Below are 20,123 nucleotides of genomic sequence, written 5' to 3' on the forward strand. Positions count from 1 at the left end.
TGAAGAAAATGACCAAAAAGAGGGATTTAGAGACCTCAAACGAAGAAACGGAACCCAAAATCGGAATCTACATGAAAAACTGAGCAAGATAGGCCTTGTTGAAAAATATTGACTTTTGGTCAAAAGTCAATAGAAAAAGTCAACAGTCAAATGTAGAAAAGTCAGCAGCTGACGTGTGCTGATTACGCGAGGTGCTGATGTAAGTTGATGATGCAGATGCTGATGTGTGCAGGATGATGTTACCCTAAGGTTGACATGGAGTGATGCTGACAGGCTCAGACGTGTGGAGGCATGTGGCGGCGTAGTAACTGGTGCGTGTATGCGTGTTAGGTCCTTTCTGGCTGTTCTTGGTTGGGTTTTGCTTGGGATTGGCTGCTCTGTCATGTTATGCCTTTGCTTTGGTAGTTTGATGAATAGAACGATGAGATCCGAGAGTTGCAGGGACTGTGGATGTGACGGCGGTAACTTGCTTCTGATAGTGGCTACTGGATGAAGGCGAGGGCAGCAGAAGAGCATCGAAGATGACCATAGGAACCATAATGTTAGAGCAATGACTCTTATACCATGTTAAGAATATAAAGTAAGAGAGAGAAGGACTGAGTAGTCTGTATATTATGTGTAAATAACACTGTACAATAGGGAGCCTTATATAGGCTATGTATGAAGTATAAGTAATATGAGTGTACTACAAGTACAGTATACTGGATTAGGCCCGATGGGCTAGACTAAACTAAGCTATATACTAACAGAGAGATTGGAAGCTAGAGTGAGTAACTTGGCTTCTACGAACACGAGACAACAATAAATGTTCAAAGAAATGCTATGGATTTAGTTGTGACGCTTGACCGCCTTGATCAAATTGTGGGTAATCAAATTGCGATCATGCCAAAAGCTCCCATAAACAAGGTGAAACGAGAGGATCCAACCAAGGACTAACAAATTTGAGTTGTGTTATCTTTCCAAAGGTAGCTATACTCGAGTCTTCATGTTTCAATGGCATTGGAGGGCTTACAAAGTATTGGCAAAGATTACAAGTCTGTGCAACCAAAAAGTAGTAAAGATGCGTAAGGGTGGAAAATTGTGGTCACAAAACAATACAAAGGTTTTGGCCTTCATAAACTCTACATTGTTCACCACTTCACCCACGAAAACTACACATTTTTTTAGGTTGATATGTAAAAAATTAAAGAGAAGTACTTCGTAGAGGAGGAAGAAGAAGACCTTCGAAGACCCTTGGGGACGAGTATTTTCTAGAGTCAAAGAATGTTAGGTAGCTTTATTTTATTTTATTTTTCATTTTAGGATTGAATTTTTGTTATAAGAGTTGGATAATTAAATAATGATACGATAAAATGAGGTTTCATTTGTTAATATATATATATATATATAATGTTTCATTTGAATTTGAATGTTACTTTATCTAAATTAATAAAAGAAGGTTGAAAAAAAATATTATTGAGTGAGGTTTTCACTTTGGAGGTCTGAAATCCATGAAAGTAGTTTATTTATCAAATTAGGAGGTCTTGGTTCACATGAAGTAACGAACAAAATAATTGGGTCCATAACACTATGTTGCACCACATTTTTACCAATTCTTAGGTGACCAATGACATGTAATGTGGTTGATCACCTATGTCTTCACCACATTAAAATATTTCCTCTTGTGGGGGTGGGGTGGGGGTTGGGGTATAAGAGTTAGGATTCAAGTTTTCTAAATGGAGTTTTACACACATACACTTAGATTAGAGATTAAAGTAAGATTTCTATATCATATAAAAAAAAGAAGTAAAAAACTAAGATCATACAACATCATCAATCCACCCACCTAACTTAAACAAAGTGCGGAACAAGAGTAAATTGATCCATCATGAAACAATAAAAGTGGAACAAGAGTAAATTGAATGTTACTTTATCTAACTTAAACAAAGTGCGGAACAAGAGTAAATAAACACAATGAACCGATAACACTATCCTAAGCCATATTCATCCATCATCAACAATAAAATGAAAGCTTAAAGAGTAGTGAAGAGAGATGCTAACACAAGATAACACCAAAACGTGTTATCAAAGAGTAAGCCGAAGAACTCGGCAAAAAACCTCTCCGCGATTCTCCAAGTTGAAATTGATCCACTAGAGAATAAAGTTGGTGTACACAAATAACAAAAGACTCTCCAAACCTAGTATACCCCATGTACTTGAGCCCTCCAAGCTCTTGCCACCGATGGATTTCTTGGAGTCTTGTCTTTTCTAGCTTTTCGGATCTCACAATTCAGTCTGATTGCATCCGCTAATGAATGGATCCTTCCAATAATTCCCAATAGCACCAAATTCGACTTAACACTCAGAATGGGTGTAGTAAGTGTTTGGGTTAACATCCTCTCAAGGATTTAGAGATGGAGAGATAGGTGTTTGAGGAAAACCACAAAGAAATATGTAGATGATTGTGGGTATAACAATCTCTAACTCTTAAGTGTATTTGCTAGGGTTTTCTCTTTGAAAAGTACTCTATACAATTTGTGGGTAATAGGGTATATATAGTGTGGGTAAAGAATTTGGTAAAGAAATAAACTTTCTGCCAAATAGAGAGTTTCGTGGTACTTCGCGGGATGGCCCTTCCCACAAAACACTCACAAACTTGACAGTCTGGCATGACTTTTCAGTTTCTAGTCATGTGCTTCACACGTGGCATTTTTGCGGGTTGCTTCTCGCGAGCTACTCACAAGCAAGTCGCAAATTCCACTGATTCATCTTTTGAAACTTGATTCTTCACCAATCTCTCAGAGTCATCCCTTAGAAGTAAACCCACATACATACAAGGAAATGATTGAGAAAATTACAATCAAATTTGGCGCCACAAGATAGTTGAAAATCACAACTTTACAAGACTCATTCATGTTAATTACTACTGCACACCCTTTGCGCATGATGATCATTTCACAAGTATAAGTGATGGTCACTCTATAAGTATAAATGCTAATGATTGAACATTGTAGGAAAATATCGTATTCACCTAACGATTGAACCTTCTTTTTTCTCTTTGTGAGACTGTTGTTTCACGATGGATGAAGGGTTTTTACTTTTTAGTGAGATTAACTTTAGAAGCTCAGCACCATTTTCAAAAGAAGAAATGTTTTCCTCTTTTGATAATAGAACCTTCACTTTGTTTTGTTTCCCTGATCCTTTAATTTATTACTTGGATAATCATATATAATTTTACTGTATGCATATTCCTTTTTTTTTTTGGCTAAGTACTGTGTGCGTTTTCAAATCAAGGTGGAGAAAACACTTTTATTACTACAAATAATATATTTGAGCTCATTTAGAAGCAGTTTATTTAGAAGGTTATTTCAATACTATAACAAATTAGTTCAAAGAATTAAAGTAGTCAAAGCAAGCGTGCAATTATCTTATTTTTTACAAAAGTTTCAGCAAATGAAATATTAATGGTGCAAAAATCAGTTGTCTTAAGCATTACCATATATGAAAGAAGTCTGGATCCATTTGGTCAATTATCAAAGTTATGTTCCTGTGTTGTTCAACAAGACAACAAAATTAATACTGAAGACTGCAACATAGAAAACACTAAAGTGTGAAGTTATGCAACTTGTTTTTGAAAATGAACTAAAACTGGTCAATTTTATGTCACTCAACATAAGGATAGTTCAAAGCTAAGTTGGTGAGAAGAAATTTTTTACTGAAATTTATTTTGACCCCAAGCAAAAAGCCAGTCTCATGCTTTATGTCACCATTAAATGTAAGGCAGCTTGCAAAGTTTTAAGTTCATTTGTCCATCGACATTGAATTATATGTATGCCATTGTATAAATAAATGGACAAATATCTACAGGAAAACTTAATTTTCCCCTTGGCCCCTAAAAATATATAAATGAGATCCTAGAAAATGAGAAATTTCATTTTTAATTTTAAAAAATGTGAAATTTTGAATTGGGTGAAGTTCTAAATTTATTTATTCACATTTATAAAAATAGAAAAAAAAAATTAGCGTGTTTAGCACGTGTCGATCACTAGTATTTTGTTCTTGTGTCATAAAAATGCCCAGATGTATGAAAATCATGGATATTAACTTCATAAAGAAAAAGTCTGGCTGTCAGATTACAATGCATCTTTTACTACAGCTACGTTACCGCGAATCTCGGGTTTCTTCACTCTCTTTTTGTCAAATTCTGTACATTTTATGCCCACTGGATGTGGTAGTACACAGAGAAATGTTAGCTGCTTCATCTATATAAGCTGATTTTGAGGTCCTTGCATTATCATCAGCACTGAGCTTTGAAGAGTATAGTGGTAAGTCACAATATTACCTAGAGTTGTTCTGAAACAGTGCTGTTGGTTTCTTTTAAAAAATATAATTTTCCCCTTTCTAGACAGAAGAGTCAAAAAGAGCTTTGGCCCTACTTGACTAAGCAGAGTAGCTAGAACTGAATTCTTATTAGTTTCATAGCTATAAACTATAATTGTGTTTACCTATGAAGCCTTTGCAAGTATTTATCTCAAAAATGAAGCTCGAGTTGATATTAAAAAAAATGAAGCTCGAGTTTGTTGAGGAAGAAAAAAATGTGTAGGAATAGAGATGTATTTTTCATTTTTTGGATAATTTCAGTTTTGATATCACTTAATTATATGACCTATTGTTTGATGTAATTATGTCTAAATTAGTTCATTTTCATTCCCATCTTATTGTGCAGAAGTTATTAGTTGGATTTAAGAAGGAATGGGAGCGGAAGTTGATCATATTTCCCTCACTGGAATGAGTGGAGGCTCAGCTGAAGGGAATGACAAGGGCGAGGGGCAGCGCTTTTCCTGCAAAAACAAGCTGACAGCTTTTTTCCCATTTGAAGATTTCGCCTTAGGCCTCTGAAACTCTTGGGCCGGCCTTATCATAATGGAGGAGTATGCCGAATCATACAGACGGGACTCCTATGTTCCTATGGTGTAGAAACAGAAGCTGTAGAGACTGGGGAGGCTGCAGTGGAGCTCATTGCTTTTGGAGCAACTTTCAATCTCATTATCATTGAGATGCTTCTGCCTGTCCTGAATCGCCCTGAGGTATATATTACATCTTTCTATTTTATCTTATTAGCTAAAGGGCCAAGCTTAATTAATTATCTAGTTATTCATAATCAACTTGTTATAATAAGTATCTTTTGATATGTCAAGAGTTTTGTAACTCAATTAGATCCCCTGGTATTTTTAATGCAGTAGTCCAGGTTCAAATGCTCCCTCCCATGTTATTCTAGAAAAAAATAATATAGTGTTATACTCATGCTACTTCCTTCTTCATGTACAATTTAACTTTCGATTTATTGTACTTTAGCCAAAAAGATAATAATATCTTGTTCCATCTTATATGTTAGATTGCTAGGCAGATTCGTGCCATGGGTACCCAAAGCAAGATTTTGGGGATCATTGTATTTTTTGATGAAAGGGACCAACAAGAATTTCTTGCTGCTGGAGCAGACGAGTTCATTGAAAAGCCATTGTCACCAGAAATTGTGATCCCAATCATAAGGGGGCTCGACAACTAGATGTGAAAGTGCACATCAAAATAGCTAGAGGACTTATTGCAATGCTCATGGTTGTCAAAATCATTATTTGAATCTTACGATCCTACGATTTTACGATTCCACTTGCCCAAAATGATCTGAATCTTTCAAGGATTTTTGCGATCATTCAGGATTGGTAGGATCGTATAATTCTGATGATCTCAAACGACCTTAGTTTCTTGTAATCTTCTTTAACTTGACAGAAGGTTTAGTTGGATCCAAATGAAAAATAAAATCTCAATAGACCAAGTTTTTCTATTCTTATGTAGAGAGAGTGTCAGTTGGACCCAAATAAAAAATATCCTAATAGAGTGTCACATTTTGAGATTTTTGGCTTCTTTAAATGATGCTTACAAATGGATGTAATGATGTATGGTAATTTTATCAATGAATGTATAATTTATGTGATTATTTAACTTATCAATGTGTATTTTTTGTTTTTTTCTCAAATAATGTAGGATCTTATGATCCACGATTCCACCTACCTCTCACGATTTTATGTAGAATTTCGATTTTGACAACCTTAGCAATGCTAATTCCTATCATATCATATTGTACCGTTATCTTATGTCATTTGGACTGACATACTCATATGTCATAAGCACTTGAAGTAGACATTTGTCCACGTCCTTATCTTTTAAAATATATATATATATATATATAAATATATATATCTAAAAGCTGAAGTATAGCATTTACTGTTACTACGCTACTACGCTTTAGTTAAGCCACATCAGCATCTACGTCATTATCTTTTTTCTTTCCAATTTTACTATAATTTTTTTTTAACATTCACTTAATTTTTAAATATTTACACTTTCTCCAACATTTCTTCTTCCCTTACCTTTTCATCTCCCCACTACTCTTTGCTTTAATATCATTATTCATTTTTCCCTTCATTTTCCTTTATTTATTTAGTCCTTTCACAAAACGCATCTTACTTGTAATTGGGTAGATCTAGGATGTGTTTAATGCTTTAAGGAATAAGGTTTCAAGTTCAAGTGTTAAACCCATGCAAGTCTGTCCAAGAATCAAGTGAAGAAGTGTTGGATTTTACAACTCGACAGCTAGTATCATCGAGGTTTAAAAGGCTGTTTAAGCTCGATGCTTGATAGCTGCTCGATAGATAGGGTATCTATCGAGATTTATGAAAATTAGTTTTTCAGATCAGATTTCACTCCAATTCGTGAATAGATGTTTGGACTTTCTTTTTTCATAACACTAAACATATATAAGGATTGTTTTAAGGGCTGTCACAGCTGATGTACCTCAATGCAAAAGTTTTTCACAAGCATATTGTGAATCGGAGACATATGCCCTAGTTTATCCTTCTCTTCAAGAATCTGCTGTGTTTGTACACTGTAGGGTTTTGTAACAAAGGAGTTTCGTGATCTTCATTGTGTGAATGAACTGAAGAACTTTATAGCCAATATCTTTCTCAAGTTGGTGAGTAAGTCGCGTACTAGGATCTGTGCATCAAATTGGTTAGTCATATACTGGGAGCCGTGCATTGAAAAGAGAGATTGTCACTACAGAACAAGTCCAATCAGGTATTGGGATAAGGGTTCAACTGTAAGTTAGTATAAGGTATTGAGATTCTTTTACTTGTAATTGCTTGTTGTGATAATAGTGAATTCTCGGGAGTGGTGACCTTAAAATCACCCAGTGGGGTTTTTGCTATGTAGGTTTTCTTCATTCGTAAACAAATCACCGTGTCAATTTATTTTCCGTTGCATTTTAACTTAGTTGGTGGTTTGTTTGTACTACCACGCCTATTGCATGTTAATTGAATTAATTAATTAACTTGGCTAATTAATTAGTTAATTCATCATAAGGGGTTAATACATTCTTGCTGGTCTGTCACTCTCTTTCATTCTTTGTATAGTTTTTCCTCACAAAAATGTTCTCTCTCTCTCTCTCTCTCTCTCTCTCTCTCTCTCTCTCTCTCTCAATATTTTGATGGATTTTTATTTTTCTTGTGTCTCTGCTTTAGGTTTATATTTTTTGTGTTTTTTGGATCTTTAATTTAGGTTGATACAATTTAGTTTTATGTTTTAAGTTATTATTATTATTTTTTGTTCTCTTTTATTGTTAAATATTATCTGATTACATTATAAAGAATTAAAGATAGTAGACAAGAATATAATATTATTCTATTACGTAGCATGATTTGGATAATTTAGTGTTTATTGTTATATCTTTTAATTAATTTATTTTTTCTTCTCATCTTATTTTATTCAATATTGAAATTCAACCACATCCTCCTTATCATTAAATTATTTATATTCTCTCCCTTTTTATTTAAAAAAAATAAAAAATGTAATATTTTACTTAAATTAAAAAAAAAATTGTTCTCATCAAATTATACTAATTTTTTTTAACATTTACACTTTCTCTAACCTTTCTCCTTCCCTTTACCTTTTCATCTCCCCAAACCTTCTACCTTAATATCATTATTTCTCTTTCCTTTTATCTTTCTTTATTTTGTTTCTTTTTATTATCTTCCTCTTAGTATAAATTTGCCATTCACTCTTCCATTCTTTGCATAATTTACCCTCACAAAAAAAGGGTTATTTCCCTCTCTTTCTCCCTCAGTTTTTTGGTGGATCTTTTTTATTTTTCTTGCATCTCTACTTTAGCTTGATCAAGTTTTGTGTTATTTAGAACTCTATTTTCGATTGATGTGATTTAGTTTTGTGTTTTAAGTTTCTTTTTTTTGGTTAAATGTTATCCTATTGCATTATAAAGAATTAAAGATAATATATAAGAATATAATATTATTATATTACATAGAATGATTTGGATAAGTTAGTGTTTATTGTTATATATTTTTAATTTTTTTTTTCATCTCATATTATTTTATTCAACATTTGAATTCAGCCACATCCCCCATATATATCATTAAATTATTTACATTTCCTTTACTTTTTTATATTAAACGTATAATATTTTTCTTAAATTCAATAAATAGAATTGTTCTCATAAAGTGGAGTAATGCTAGGGAAACACCCATTCTCGCAACCAATGCATCAAAGGAAAAATGGAATACAAAACAAATGTCAATTTAGAAACACTAAATTAAAATAAAAAATGAATAATGCAAATTAAATGTCATAGAATCATCATCAAATTTTGGAAAACGATAGGTTGCCAATGGGGGGAGAGAGAGAGATGGAAAAAAAAAAAAAAAAAACAAAGTAATAAAGAGTAGATAAAAAAAAAAAAAAATCAAATGTCAATTAGTAACCACTAATTGGAAAACAAAAAGGTTGTAAGGAGAAGTATAAAATAAAACAAAAATGACCATATGGAGAACATTAAAACTTTATATTGTAGTAAAATAAACGTTAATTCCACTTAAAAAATTAAATCAATAATCAACAATTAAATACAATCATAGTACTAAATTAAACTTAAACCTAATCAAACTCTAACTATGGAAACCATATTTCTAATCATAACTAAAAAAGAGATGTTTTTTTGGTAATAGTAGAAATTGCATAAGAAATAAAGTTAGAAAATTTTTAAATCCCTTTTTTGACATTTCATTAACCTTATATAATATGTAAAGGTAAAAAAAAAGGCATATTAATGTTTTTATTAACTTAAAAACTAATGAAAAACCAATGGTTAATAACTAAAATTATAGTATTAAAATATTTAATGAGATAATCCTAAAAAATTTATCCCGCACAACGCGCAGGTATGCGACTAGTTTAAATAAAATCACGTCCTCTATGTTTCTTGCAAATTTTTGTATCACATGTTTATCCTCTATTTTATGCTCTTTTCCTTCTCATTATTATCATTACTACATACAAAAATGACAATTCTCTATTGCATTTGATGTCAGCTACATGCGACCGCTGTTAGTTGATAAATCAAGGGACGGAACCATGATTTCATCTTTAGGGGATCAAAGTGTGAACAAAAAGGCTATAACAGCTAAAGAATGGAGAATATATATATTCAGTTGTAAATAGATACAAGAAAAATAAAACTAGCAGTTATTTAGTGTTATCCAAATATAAATAAAAGATAAGATTCAATAAGAGTTTCTTTATACATTTCAACTTAATATTTATCAAGATGTAATTCGAATTTTTTTTTTAATAAAAAAACCAAAAATCATCTATGATGGATTTTGTACTAAATTTTGCAATAATTCCCTTTACTCTAAAATAATGGCTTTACTGAATTATTTTACATAAAAAAAATTATTTTGTCATCTTCAATTTGAAACCTGGTTTGTAGCCCCAAATTTTATTTTATTTTATTATTTATTTAAACAGTTTTGAAAAAAAAAAAAAAGAAATGATAAATTGTTGAGTTCAGTGAAAGAAAAAAAAATATAAATTTGAGAAAATGAAAAAACCAAACTATCACAGCCTCAACCCAACAAATGAACTAGGCTTATGACAAGGGCCAATGCTGCTGCACAATTATAAAGGTTTCACCTTGTAAGTATGCAAGACCTTGCTAAAGTGTGACCTCAAATAAAAATTAAGGAAGAATGGAGTTGCATAAAATACTAAATACTATAAGTCTGATCTTATTGTGAAATTATTCTTAAACTCTCTCATATGCCCCTACTTTAGTGAAAACCCCAAAACTTCATATTCCTCTCAATTTGAAACAGAAAAGAGAATAAGTGAGGTGAAATTGTCCGCTCAATAAAATTTATAGGCTTTGCATCAGATCAATAAAAACAATGGATTTCAATGAAGTAATAAATAACACATTTCTTTGGATTCAAAAGTCATGCATGCGAGATATTTCCACATCATCAAATCACTTACCTAACCTTAGAATAAAGTTTTCCAAATCATCTTATTAGACTCATTCACGTTAATTACTACCTTGCACACTTGGCATGCGATGATCATTCTGTAAGTATAAGTGTATGTGGGGTGTGGCGGGTAAGGACCGAGCTCAAGTCTCTAAGAAGGAGCTTCACGTACATACATATAAATTATGGTAGTGTAGAATTCTATCTCAAATTTAAAAAAAAAAGAAAAAGAAAAAAAAACTCATTAACATTAATCTCAATAAATAGAGGTGAAAACAAACTCTAACTCTATTAAAATAAAAATACTGCAAGTTTTATCACAGGAAATTTACAAACTGATATAGTAATGAATGTAATAGGTGCAATTCAATCACTTCGAAACTGAATATTTGAATTGACTCTTTATAATTGATAACATATGAGTTTGTAAACTCAATGAACTAAAATTTGCAGTTCTACATTCAAAAGACTGGTCATCTCACCCCTCAGACAGCCAACCTTTGGCGTTATACACCATTTTCACACACTCACACTTCTATTGACCCAAGACATTCAATCCAACCAAAACCCACAATAATCCAAACCACTGTCTCACGTTTGGCACTCTTTGGAGGAAAAGGCAAGGGTCGAGATCAAGGGAGGGAGGACTGAATCAATGGCAAAGTTGGACAAACAGAGAAATAAAAATAAGAAAGTGACAGATTGATAAGAAAAGGAATATTGAGAGCTGGGTTTTCAGTATTGGCTGTTAGATTTATTTTCGGTGGAAATTACTCTTAGAAACTGAAAAACGCAGGAAATTGGCCAAAATATGAGAGATAGGAGAGCAGCCTTCTGGACACTTTTACCGGGATCAATTAAGAGTTTCCTGTAAACTAAAATTTTTTCTTTGAAAAGCTTTATTTTATGGTTACGATAGTGGATTGATGGTTACCAAAAAAAAGATAGTGGATTGATGATGTGGCTTAATCTAGTTGCCTTTTATTATAAAGGAAAATTCATAGTTTACATTGTACTAGGCTACAAGATTTACATTGCCAGTACAAAATAAACCTATAATTACCCAATTACAAAAAGAATGTGAGAATTTAAAGAACTCTACATGGTCAAGTACATAGGAAATCTAGAGAATTTTGATATTAGGGTCTGTTTGAGAACAACTTATTAAGCTCCTAAAACTGAAAGAGTGTAGAAAAAAAATTAAAAGTTAGCTGAATAGTACAATAAGACCATAAATAATATTAAAAAGTGCAATAAGACTTATGAATAATATTAAAAAGAAACTAAAAACCCAAATAAGCTGAAGCAAATAAGCAAATCCCAACCACACTATAAGAACACAACTATGAAATAATAAAAATAAAGGTACGTAACAAAAGAACTGAGAACAGATAGAACGTTTTTAAGATGATCCTAATCCCATTTGTAGGAATGCAACACGAGGTACTGCATTGATGCAGCCTATGCATCGTTGTTTTGATTGTCAGAGAGAATTTTGCACTTAGCTAGCTTGCATGAGTGCCAGGAATTTACGGAAATCCTTCATTGTCGTCATTGCAATGGAAAAATGACTTCACCTAGTTTGAAAGACTATCTCGACATGTTTCTCTTGAAGGAGCAATATATAGCCATTATTCTTGAAATATTCCCATTGACTATTCACTTCTAGGAGGTTGTAGGAAAATATCGTATTAGGCTAATGATTGAACCTTCTTTTTGTTGGAAAATTTAGACTCCGGTTGATAGAATTAACAAGTTTTAAGTCCAAGTTGTTAATTAGATTTATTATTAATAAAACTTGTTAAAACAAACAAACATCAATATTATGTCAAAATCATGTAGCGGAAAAAATAAATAAGACAAGATATGATGACTTAGGAAAACCAATGAAACAAACTAGTTTCACAGTAAAAAACTTGAGAGGAAACCTTCCCGAAAAGCAATGCACTATAGTAAAGAGAAGTTTCAGATTTAGTGCAAAGCCTTTGTCGCTAGACTCTACAATCCCCGTAGATGAACTCACAGTAGAAACATTCTACCGCTTTAGAACCTTTGAACTCTTCAATATATGAACGCCACCCTTTGATGCACGAATTCCAGTACGTGATTAACCAATTGCGCGGATCCTAGTACGTGACTTAATCACCAACTAGAAGAAGATTGTTGGCTGCAAAGTTCTTCACTTCATCAACAATGAAGATCAAGAAGCACTTGGTTACAAAACCCTAAGGCGCAAAGACACAGTAGCTTTTTTTAGAGAGAATAAGGCGTTGGTCACCTTTTGTATATGTTCTTCTTGTATTTTCTTATGTGACGACCTCTAAAATAAGCCTTATATAGGTCTAGGGTTGTGATAAAAAAAATCCTACATAAATACATAAGCTTGGGCCAAAAATTAGATCTGAAAATTTGAATTCCCGTAACCTCGATAGATACCTCGATTGATCGAGAATCTATTGAGTTTCATTCATTAAATCTTGATAGATAGTTATCTGTCGAGCAGCTGTCAAGCTATTTGTGTAGCTTTAATGAATAGTCCTTCTTTACTTGTTTTTTGGTCCAATCTTTATGGCTTTAATACTAGACTTGAACAACATGTTTCTTGAAGTATTAAACACATCATAAATCTATCCCATTACAAGTAAAGTGCGTTTTGTCAAAGGATTAGCCAACTACATAAATATTGACATATGTTCTTAACATGAATCACATATGTCCTAACACTTTTTTCTCTTTTGTGAGACTGTTGTTGCATGGTGGATGAAGGGTTTTTTTTTTTTGCTAGGTAAATGCGGGGGCTTGAACACCCGAGCAATAGGTCACTTACATAACCGGGTACCAACTCGCCTAGAAGCGGCGGTGGTGGTGGATGAAGGGTTTTTACTTTTTCGTGAAATTAACTTTAAAAGCTCATCACCATTATCAAAAGAAGAAATGTTTTCCTCTCTTGATAATAGAATCATCACTTTGTCTTGTTTCCATGATCCCTTAATTTATTACTTGGAGAATCATATATAAATTTACTGTATGCGTATTCCCTTATTATTATTATTATTTTTTTTTTTTTGCTAAGTACTGTATGCGTATTCAAATCAAGGTGGAGAAAACACTCTTATTACAATTAATAATATATTTGAACTCATTTAGAAGCATTTTATTTAGAAGGTTGTTTTAATACTATAACAAATTAGTTTGAAGAATTAAAGCAGTCAAAGCAAGCGTGCAATTATCTTATATTTTACAAACGTTTCTGCAAATGAAATATTAATGGTGCCAAAATCAGTTGTATTAAGCTTTACCATATATGAAAGCAGTCTGGATCCTTTTAGTCAATTATCATAGTTATGTTCCTGTGTTGTGAGCATTGTTCAACAAGACAACAAAATTACTACTAAAGACTATATGAAATATAGGAAACACTAAAGTGTGAAGTTATGCAACTTGTTTCTAAAAATAAACTAAAACTGGTTAATATTATGTCACTCAACATATGGATAGTTCAAAGCTAAGTTGGTGAGAAGAAAATTTTCACTGAAATTTATTTTGACCTCAAGCAAAAAGCCAGTCTCATGCTTTATGTCACCATTAAATGTAAGGTAGCTTGCAAAGTTCTAAGTTCATTTGTCCATTGACATTGAATTATATGTATGCCATTAAAAAAAAAAATTAGCATGTTTGGCACGTGTCGATCATTAGTATTTTGTTCTTGTGTCATAAAAATGCCCAGATGTATGAAAATCTTGGATATTAACTTCATAAAGAAAAAATCTGGCTATCAGATTACAAAGCATCTTTTACTACAGTTACGTTACCGCGAATCTCGGGTTTCTGCACACTCTTTTTGTGACCTTCTGTACATTTTATGCCCACTGGATATGATAGTACACAGAAAAATGTTAGCTGCTTCATCTATATAAGCTGATTTAGAGGTACCTGCATTATCATCAGCATTGAGCTTTGAAGAGTCTAGTGGTGAGTCACAATATTACCTAGAGTTGTCCTAAAACAGTGCTGTTGGTTTCTTTTAAAAAATATAATTTTCCCCTTTCTGATTTGAATTATTATAGTTGTATCCTCGCAATATAAGTGCACGTACATAGTTGTTCCTGAATTCCTTAATTTCATAAAGTTCTTGCATTTCTAGACAGATGATGTTGTTATTCAGAGTTGGAATGAAAAGAGCTTTGGCCCTACTTTACTAAACAGAGTAGCTACAATTGAATTCTTACTAGTTTTATAGCTCTAAATTATAATTGTGCCGGCCCATGAAGCCTTTTGCTAGTATTTATCTCTAAATTGAAGCTTGAGTTCCTAAAAAAAAAAAAAAAAAAAAAAAATTTTAGATTGAGTTTGTTGAGGTAGAAAAAAATTTGTAGGAACAGAGATGTATGTTTCATTTCTTGGGTAATATCAATTTGATTTCACTTAATTATATGAGCTATTGCTTGATGTAATTGTGTCTAAATTAGTTCATTTTCATTCCCACTTTATTGTGCAGAAGTAATTAGTTGATTTAAGAAGAAATGGGAGCAGAAGTTGATCATGTTTCCCCCATGGGCATGAGTGGAGGCTCAGCTGAAGGGAATGATAAGAGTGAAGGGCAGCGCTTTTCCTGCAAAAACAAGTTGACAGCTCTTGTGGTGGATAATGGAGGTGTATGTCGAGCCATACAGACAGCACTCCTACGTTCCTATGGTGTGGAAACAGAAGCCGTAGAGACTGGGGAGGCTGCAGTGCAGCTCATTGCCTCTGGAGCAACTTTCAATCTCATTATCATTGAGATGCTTCTGCCTGTCCTGAATGGCCCTGAGGTACATATTACATGCTTCTATTTCATCTTATTAGCTAATGGCCAAGCTCAATTAATTATCTAGTTATTCATGATTGTATCGTTTGATACATCAAAAGTTTTGTAACTCAATTGGTACCTCTAGTATTTCCAATGGAGGAGTCCTGGTTCAAATGCTCCCTCCCTTGTTATTCTAAAAAATAAAATATAGTGTGATACTTATGCTACTTCAGTCTTCATGTACAATTTAACTTTCCATTTATTGTACTTTAACCAAAGATAATAATATCCTGTTCCATCTTATGTTAGACTGCTAGGCAGATTCGTGCCATGGGTGCCCAAAGCAAAATTTTGGGGATCACTGCATTTTTTGATGAAAGGCACCAACAAGAATTTCTTGCTGCTGGAGCGGATGGGTTCATTGAAAAGCCATTGTCACCAGAAATTGTGATCCCAATCATATGGGAGCTCGACAACTATATGTGAAAGCGCACATCAAAATAGCTAGAGGACTTATTGCAATGCTAATACCTATCATATCATATCGTACCATTATCTTTTTCTATGTTATGTTCTTCATTGGGACTGATGTACTCATTTGTCATAGGCACTTGAAGTAGACATTTGTCCGCATCCTTATCCTTTAAAATTTAAATAAACTGCGTCCTCATATGTTTATGCTCTGTTTTGTTTTATTTTCCTTGTCATTATTATTGTTACTACATACAAAAATGCCAATTCTCTATTGCATTTGACGTCAAACTACCTATGTGATCGCTATTAGTTGATCAATTGAAGGAAGGAACCATGATTTCATCTTTCGGGGACCAATGTTAATAAAAAAGCTTTAACCACTTACGAATGGGGAATATATCAAGGAAGTGAATTCCATATTGTACTGGCCGGTACGGCCAGAATATACCGTACCGGCCAGTAATCCGGTACAAAATACCCCTCTGTTTCGTACCCAAAAAAAATACCGGCCGTAACGGCCAATTTCGGGCAATACCGGCCGATATCAGGTGTACCGGCCTTTACAAAAAAAAGTTTATTTATTTATTTATTATTTTTTTTTAAGTTTTGTAATTTTTGAATTTTTGTTAGGACAGAATGGTAACTTATTTGCATTAACTTATTAGTATTATTTGTTTTCTTAGTATGCAATGGTAACTTTTAACCTTTATATTTTATATATATATATATATATTTTTTCTTTTAATTGATACTAAAGTCTAAAACCATGAATAATTAGTTCTAAACTGAGGAAATGTTTTAAACATACATACATACATATACATATATATATATATATTTATTTATTTATAAATATAAAAAATAGCGGTAAACTTAAAACGGTACACCGGTATTGGCTGGTATCCGAAATATATCGTACTGTTTGCCAAACCGGTACAGCCTCCGGTACGGTATTGACTCCCTTGGAATATATACCTTCAGTTGTAAATAAATACAAGAAAAATAATACTAGCATTTATTTAGTGTTATCAAATTATAAATAAGAGAAAAGATCCCATAAGGGTTTCTTTATACATTTCAAATTAATTATTTATCAAGATGTAATTTTTTTTTAAACTCCCAAAAATCATCTATGATGGATTTTATACTAAATTTTGCAATAATTCCCTTTACTCTAAAATAATGGCTATACCGAATTATTTTACATAAACAAAATTATTTTGTTGACTTCAATTTGAAACTTAATTTCTAGCCCCAATTATTTATTTATTTATTTAAAGAGCTTTGAGAACAAAAAATAAATGATTAATTGATGAGTTCAATGAAAGAAAAAAAAAAAAAACTTTGAGAAAATGCAAAAAACGAAACTATCACAGCCCAACCCAACAAATGAACTGGGCTTATGACAAGGGCCATAACTGCCTCACAACTATAAAGGTTTCACCTTATAAGTGTGCAAGACCTTGCTAAAATGCGACGTCAAATAAAAGGGAAGAATGGAGTTGCATAAAATGCTAAATAAAATAAATACTAAATGCTATAAGTCTGATCTTATTGTGAAATTAATCTTAAACTCATCTCATGTGCCTCCTTTAGTGAAAGGCCCAAAACTTAATATTCCTCTCAATTTGAAACAGAAAAGAGAATAAATGAGTTGAGCTTGTCCACTCAATAAATATCGAAACATTTTATTAGTAAGCCAGCTATTTCCAAACTAGCCGAATCAAGCATGATAGAAATTGCAAACAATTTTCCAATACATTATAAAGTTTATAGGCTTTGCATCATATCAATAAAACCAATGGAATTCAATGAAGTAAAAAAATGGCACATTTATTTGGATTCAAAAGTCATGCATATGCTAAGATCATATACTAATAATCTACGTGACTATGGACACAACCTCTCCCTATGACTAGGTTTAGAATCACAAATTGGGTAAAAAAATGTTCCAAAAGCAACAAGTGCTTGAGCCACCTTTTGATTTACCCCATTGGCAAGATTCTAAGCATATTTAGATTGTATATTTAGTATCATTCAATTCATAGTCAATATCGCATTTGTCAAGGCTTAAAAAAAAGATTTCATTTAGGATGAAATACACTATTGGCCACATGGAACCATGCGGCTATGTGGGTTCTGGCAACACCACCATATTGTTCCCTACTTGGTCCTTAAGTTTTCCTATTTCGTCTTTTTTCTTGGTTTTGATCCAATTTTCATGCTGTTGTTTGGAGGCCTTTCCGAGCTCCAATTGCTTCAAAATTGACATCCCTAGAAAGCTTTGGATGTCTAGTTCCATAGGCTCTGGCCTTGTTCTATTTGGAGTTACGGTTGCCAAGATATCGCGTTTGGAAGATAGGTAATGTAGTTCAAAAAATTCTGCAACACTTTTCTTGAAAAATTCATTTATCTAAATCCGTGGTAGATATCGTCAAGCTCTTTTTGTGGGAGGTAGTCTAGACGTTATACTTCAATTTATTTAGATGGATCACCCCAATTGTTGCTCAGTTGGTACAGTTTTTTGCATGAAAATAGCCCAAAAACAGCTCTTTTTGATTTGAAAATAGTTAAACATATAATTAGGGTTTTTGAATTTTATTGATATCTCATTTGTTTTATCTCTGATTTTGGCGCATGAACTGTCGTTTCAAAGGGAAAAATATGACTTACAAGATGGTCCAAAATTTAGCCCGATCGAATGGTTGGATGAAAAAGTCAATTTTTTGATTGTCACCGGTTAGGGTTTTTGGTCTTAATTCTTGTTAGAAGTGACTAAATTGGTTGCAACTTTTTTGCTTCACTATTCAATCATGTTGCATTTATTTATTCCCCTCTTTTGGCATTAAAAATCATGATTTTCACAATTTTTTGAGTTTTAAACATTATTTTGACATGTTAATCGGGATTGGACTAAATATGGTATCAACAATTATTGGTTTGAATTTTTAGTTATGTTAGACATTTAAATTCTAGATAATTCGAAGTGGGTGTTGTCAAAATTTTTAAAATTTTTTATCTTGTTGTATTATAATATAATTATCTTGATTAATTGAAGCAGAATTTTAATTGTGGAAGAATGAAATTAAGGAAGAATCCGAAAAATTGAAAGCATTGATTTTTTTTAATCTTAAAATTTTCAAAAAATTGGAATAAAATGAAAAAATTAGAAAAGTAGGGCCCTCAATTCTAGTTCCACATAATATGAGGAGTGTTACAACTTACAATATTAATTAAAAAAATAAATAAATTCATTCTCAAACAAATTTTTAGACAATGAAAACATGCCTACAGAAAGAAAATTTTGAGAGCTAAGGATTTACAAGGGATTTAGGTTTCAGAACATGTCTCTTTATAGTGATTTTCACCTCTCTTCACTTAATTTCCATCATCCATAACTCATTTTTTGTGGACGTGATTTTTTTCTTAGTTTCCATCACTCATAATTCAAAAAAAAAAAAAAAAAATGATAACATGTTTTTTTTTTTTTTTTTTTTTCCAGATTTTGAAAACAGATTTACTATGGTAATCTTGTAATTTTGCTCAACTAAATGGGTCCCACTCATATGTATTGTCACCATCAATTGCAAACACTAATGCACATAAACGACTCTTTCACTATACAAGAACCAACCTTTTGTTTTTTCGCTTACTTTTCCTATACTTCCACTATCCCTTAACATTTGTTTTGGTTTCCATTTTATTGTGTTTCCAAAAAGTGAGTTAAAGTTCACTGAAAAATCTTGCATCTGGAGTAGTGAAGAAGATCTCCTTCTTCTTCTTCTACAAATCTTGGTCTTGAAACTTATTTTCTTTGGTCTTTGCTCTTGGGTTTATGTTTCTGTTATGAAGCCATGGGTCCTTATTAGCTATACAATAGATTTAAGAAAACAGAGAGGGGGATAGATCTACAGTGAGAGAGAGAGGGGCGGAGAAAGAGGGGCAAAGAAAGAGAGGTGGAGAATGAGAAATTTTATTAGGTTTTGTTTAAACTAGACATGGCAAAGCGGGTCCAAATTTTCTGACCCGACCCGACCCAAAAAAACCTGACCTGAACTCGAACCCGATTTTTTTTTTTTTTACTTAAAACAAAAACGGGTTGACCCGTGACCCGACCCGATTTTTTGCAGGTCAACTCGACCCGACCCGAACAACCAGTGACTCGACCCGTTAAAAAAAATTTGCTAAAAAAAAATTTAAACTACGTCCTGATACTAGATGCATAAAGCACAAAGCACCAGAACCAAACCAATAGAAATAGTCAATAAATTACAAGACAAGACAATAGCTTCAGCCTTCACATGCAATTTGACTATTTAAGGGCTTCACAACCAATAAAGATTCAGCTCCACTGCCTCCATAGACATGACATAAGAGAATGAGACAAGACTTAGACAACACAACACAACCATTAAAAAAAAGAAAAAAAAATCTAATTCAATTGACTAGCTTAGCTGTAGTCCAAAGCCAAAGGCACAATTCATAAACATGAAAGAGTGAAACGCTGA

General features: G+C 32.6%; 2 protein-coding genes across 2 annotated transcripts; both read left to right on the forward strand.

The window, feature by feature from the left end:
* The first annotated feature begins 4,731 nt into the window (after window positions 1-4,731).
* Window positions 4,732-5,545, forward strand: LOC111990426 (two-component response regulator 24). The gene is made up of 3 exons (XM_065781528.1): window positions 4,732-4,870; window positions 4,957-5,066; window positions 5,375-5,545. Exons 1-3 carry the CDS (start codon window positions 4,732-4,734, stop codon window positions 5,543-5,545), a joined length of 420 nt encoding a protein of 139 aa, XP_065637600.1.
* Window positions 5,546-14,875: 9,330 nt separating this feature from the next.
* Window positions 14,876-15,627, forward strand: LOC111990425 (two-component response regulator 24). Its single transcript, XM_024022194.2, has 2 exons — window positions 14,876-15,163; window positions 15,451-15,627. The coding sequence occupies exons 1-2, from the start codon at window positions 14,876-14,878 to the stop codon at window positions 15,625-15,627; spliced, it is 465 nt and encodes a 154-aa protein (XP_023877962.1).
* Window positions 15,628-20,123: the final 4,496 nt, after the last annotated feature.

Source organism: Quercus suber, unplaced genomic scaffold (assembly GCF_002906115.3).
Source record: "Quercus suber isolate HL8 unplaced genomic scaffold, Cork oak 2.0 scaffold_269, whole genome shotgun sequence".
In the NCBI taxonomy this organism is placed as follows: Eukaryota; Viridiplantae; Streptophyta; class Magnoliopsida; order Fagales; family Fagaceae; genus Quercus; species Quercus suber.

What these genes read in the sequence shown, in the direction of transcription:
- LOC111990426 (XM_065781528.1), top strand. Translation starts at nt 4,732, where the DNA reads ATGGGAGCGGAAGTTGATCATATTTCCCTCACTGGAATGAGTGGAGGC. An exon ending in ATTTGAAGATTTCGCCTTAG is followed by an intron (nt 4,871 to 4,956) that starts GCCTCTGAAACT and finishes CCTATGGTGTAG; the next exon opens with AAACAGAAGCTGTAGAGACT. An exon ending in CTGTCCTGAATCGCCCTGAG is followed by an intron (nt 5,067 to 5,374) that starts GTATATATTACA and finishes CTTATATGTTAG; the next exon opens with ATTGCTAGGCAGATTCGTGC.
- LOC111990425 (XM_024022194.2), top strand. Translation starts at nt 14,876, where the DNA reads ATGGGAGCAGAAGTTGATCATGTTTCCCCCATGGGCATGAGTGGAGGC. An exon ending in CTGTCCTGAATGGCCCTGAG is followed by an intron (nt 15,164 to 15,450) that starts GTACATATTACA and finishes ATCTTATGTTAG; the next exon opens with ACTGCTAGGCAGATTCGTGC.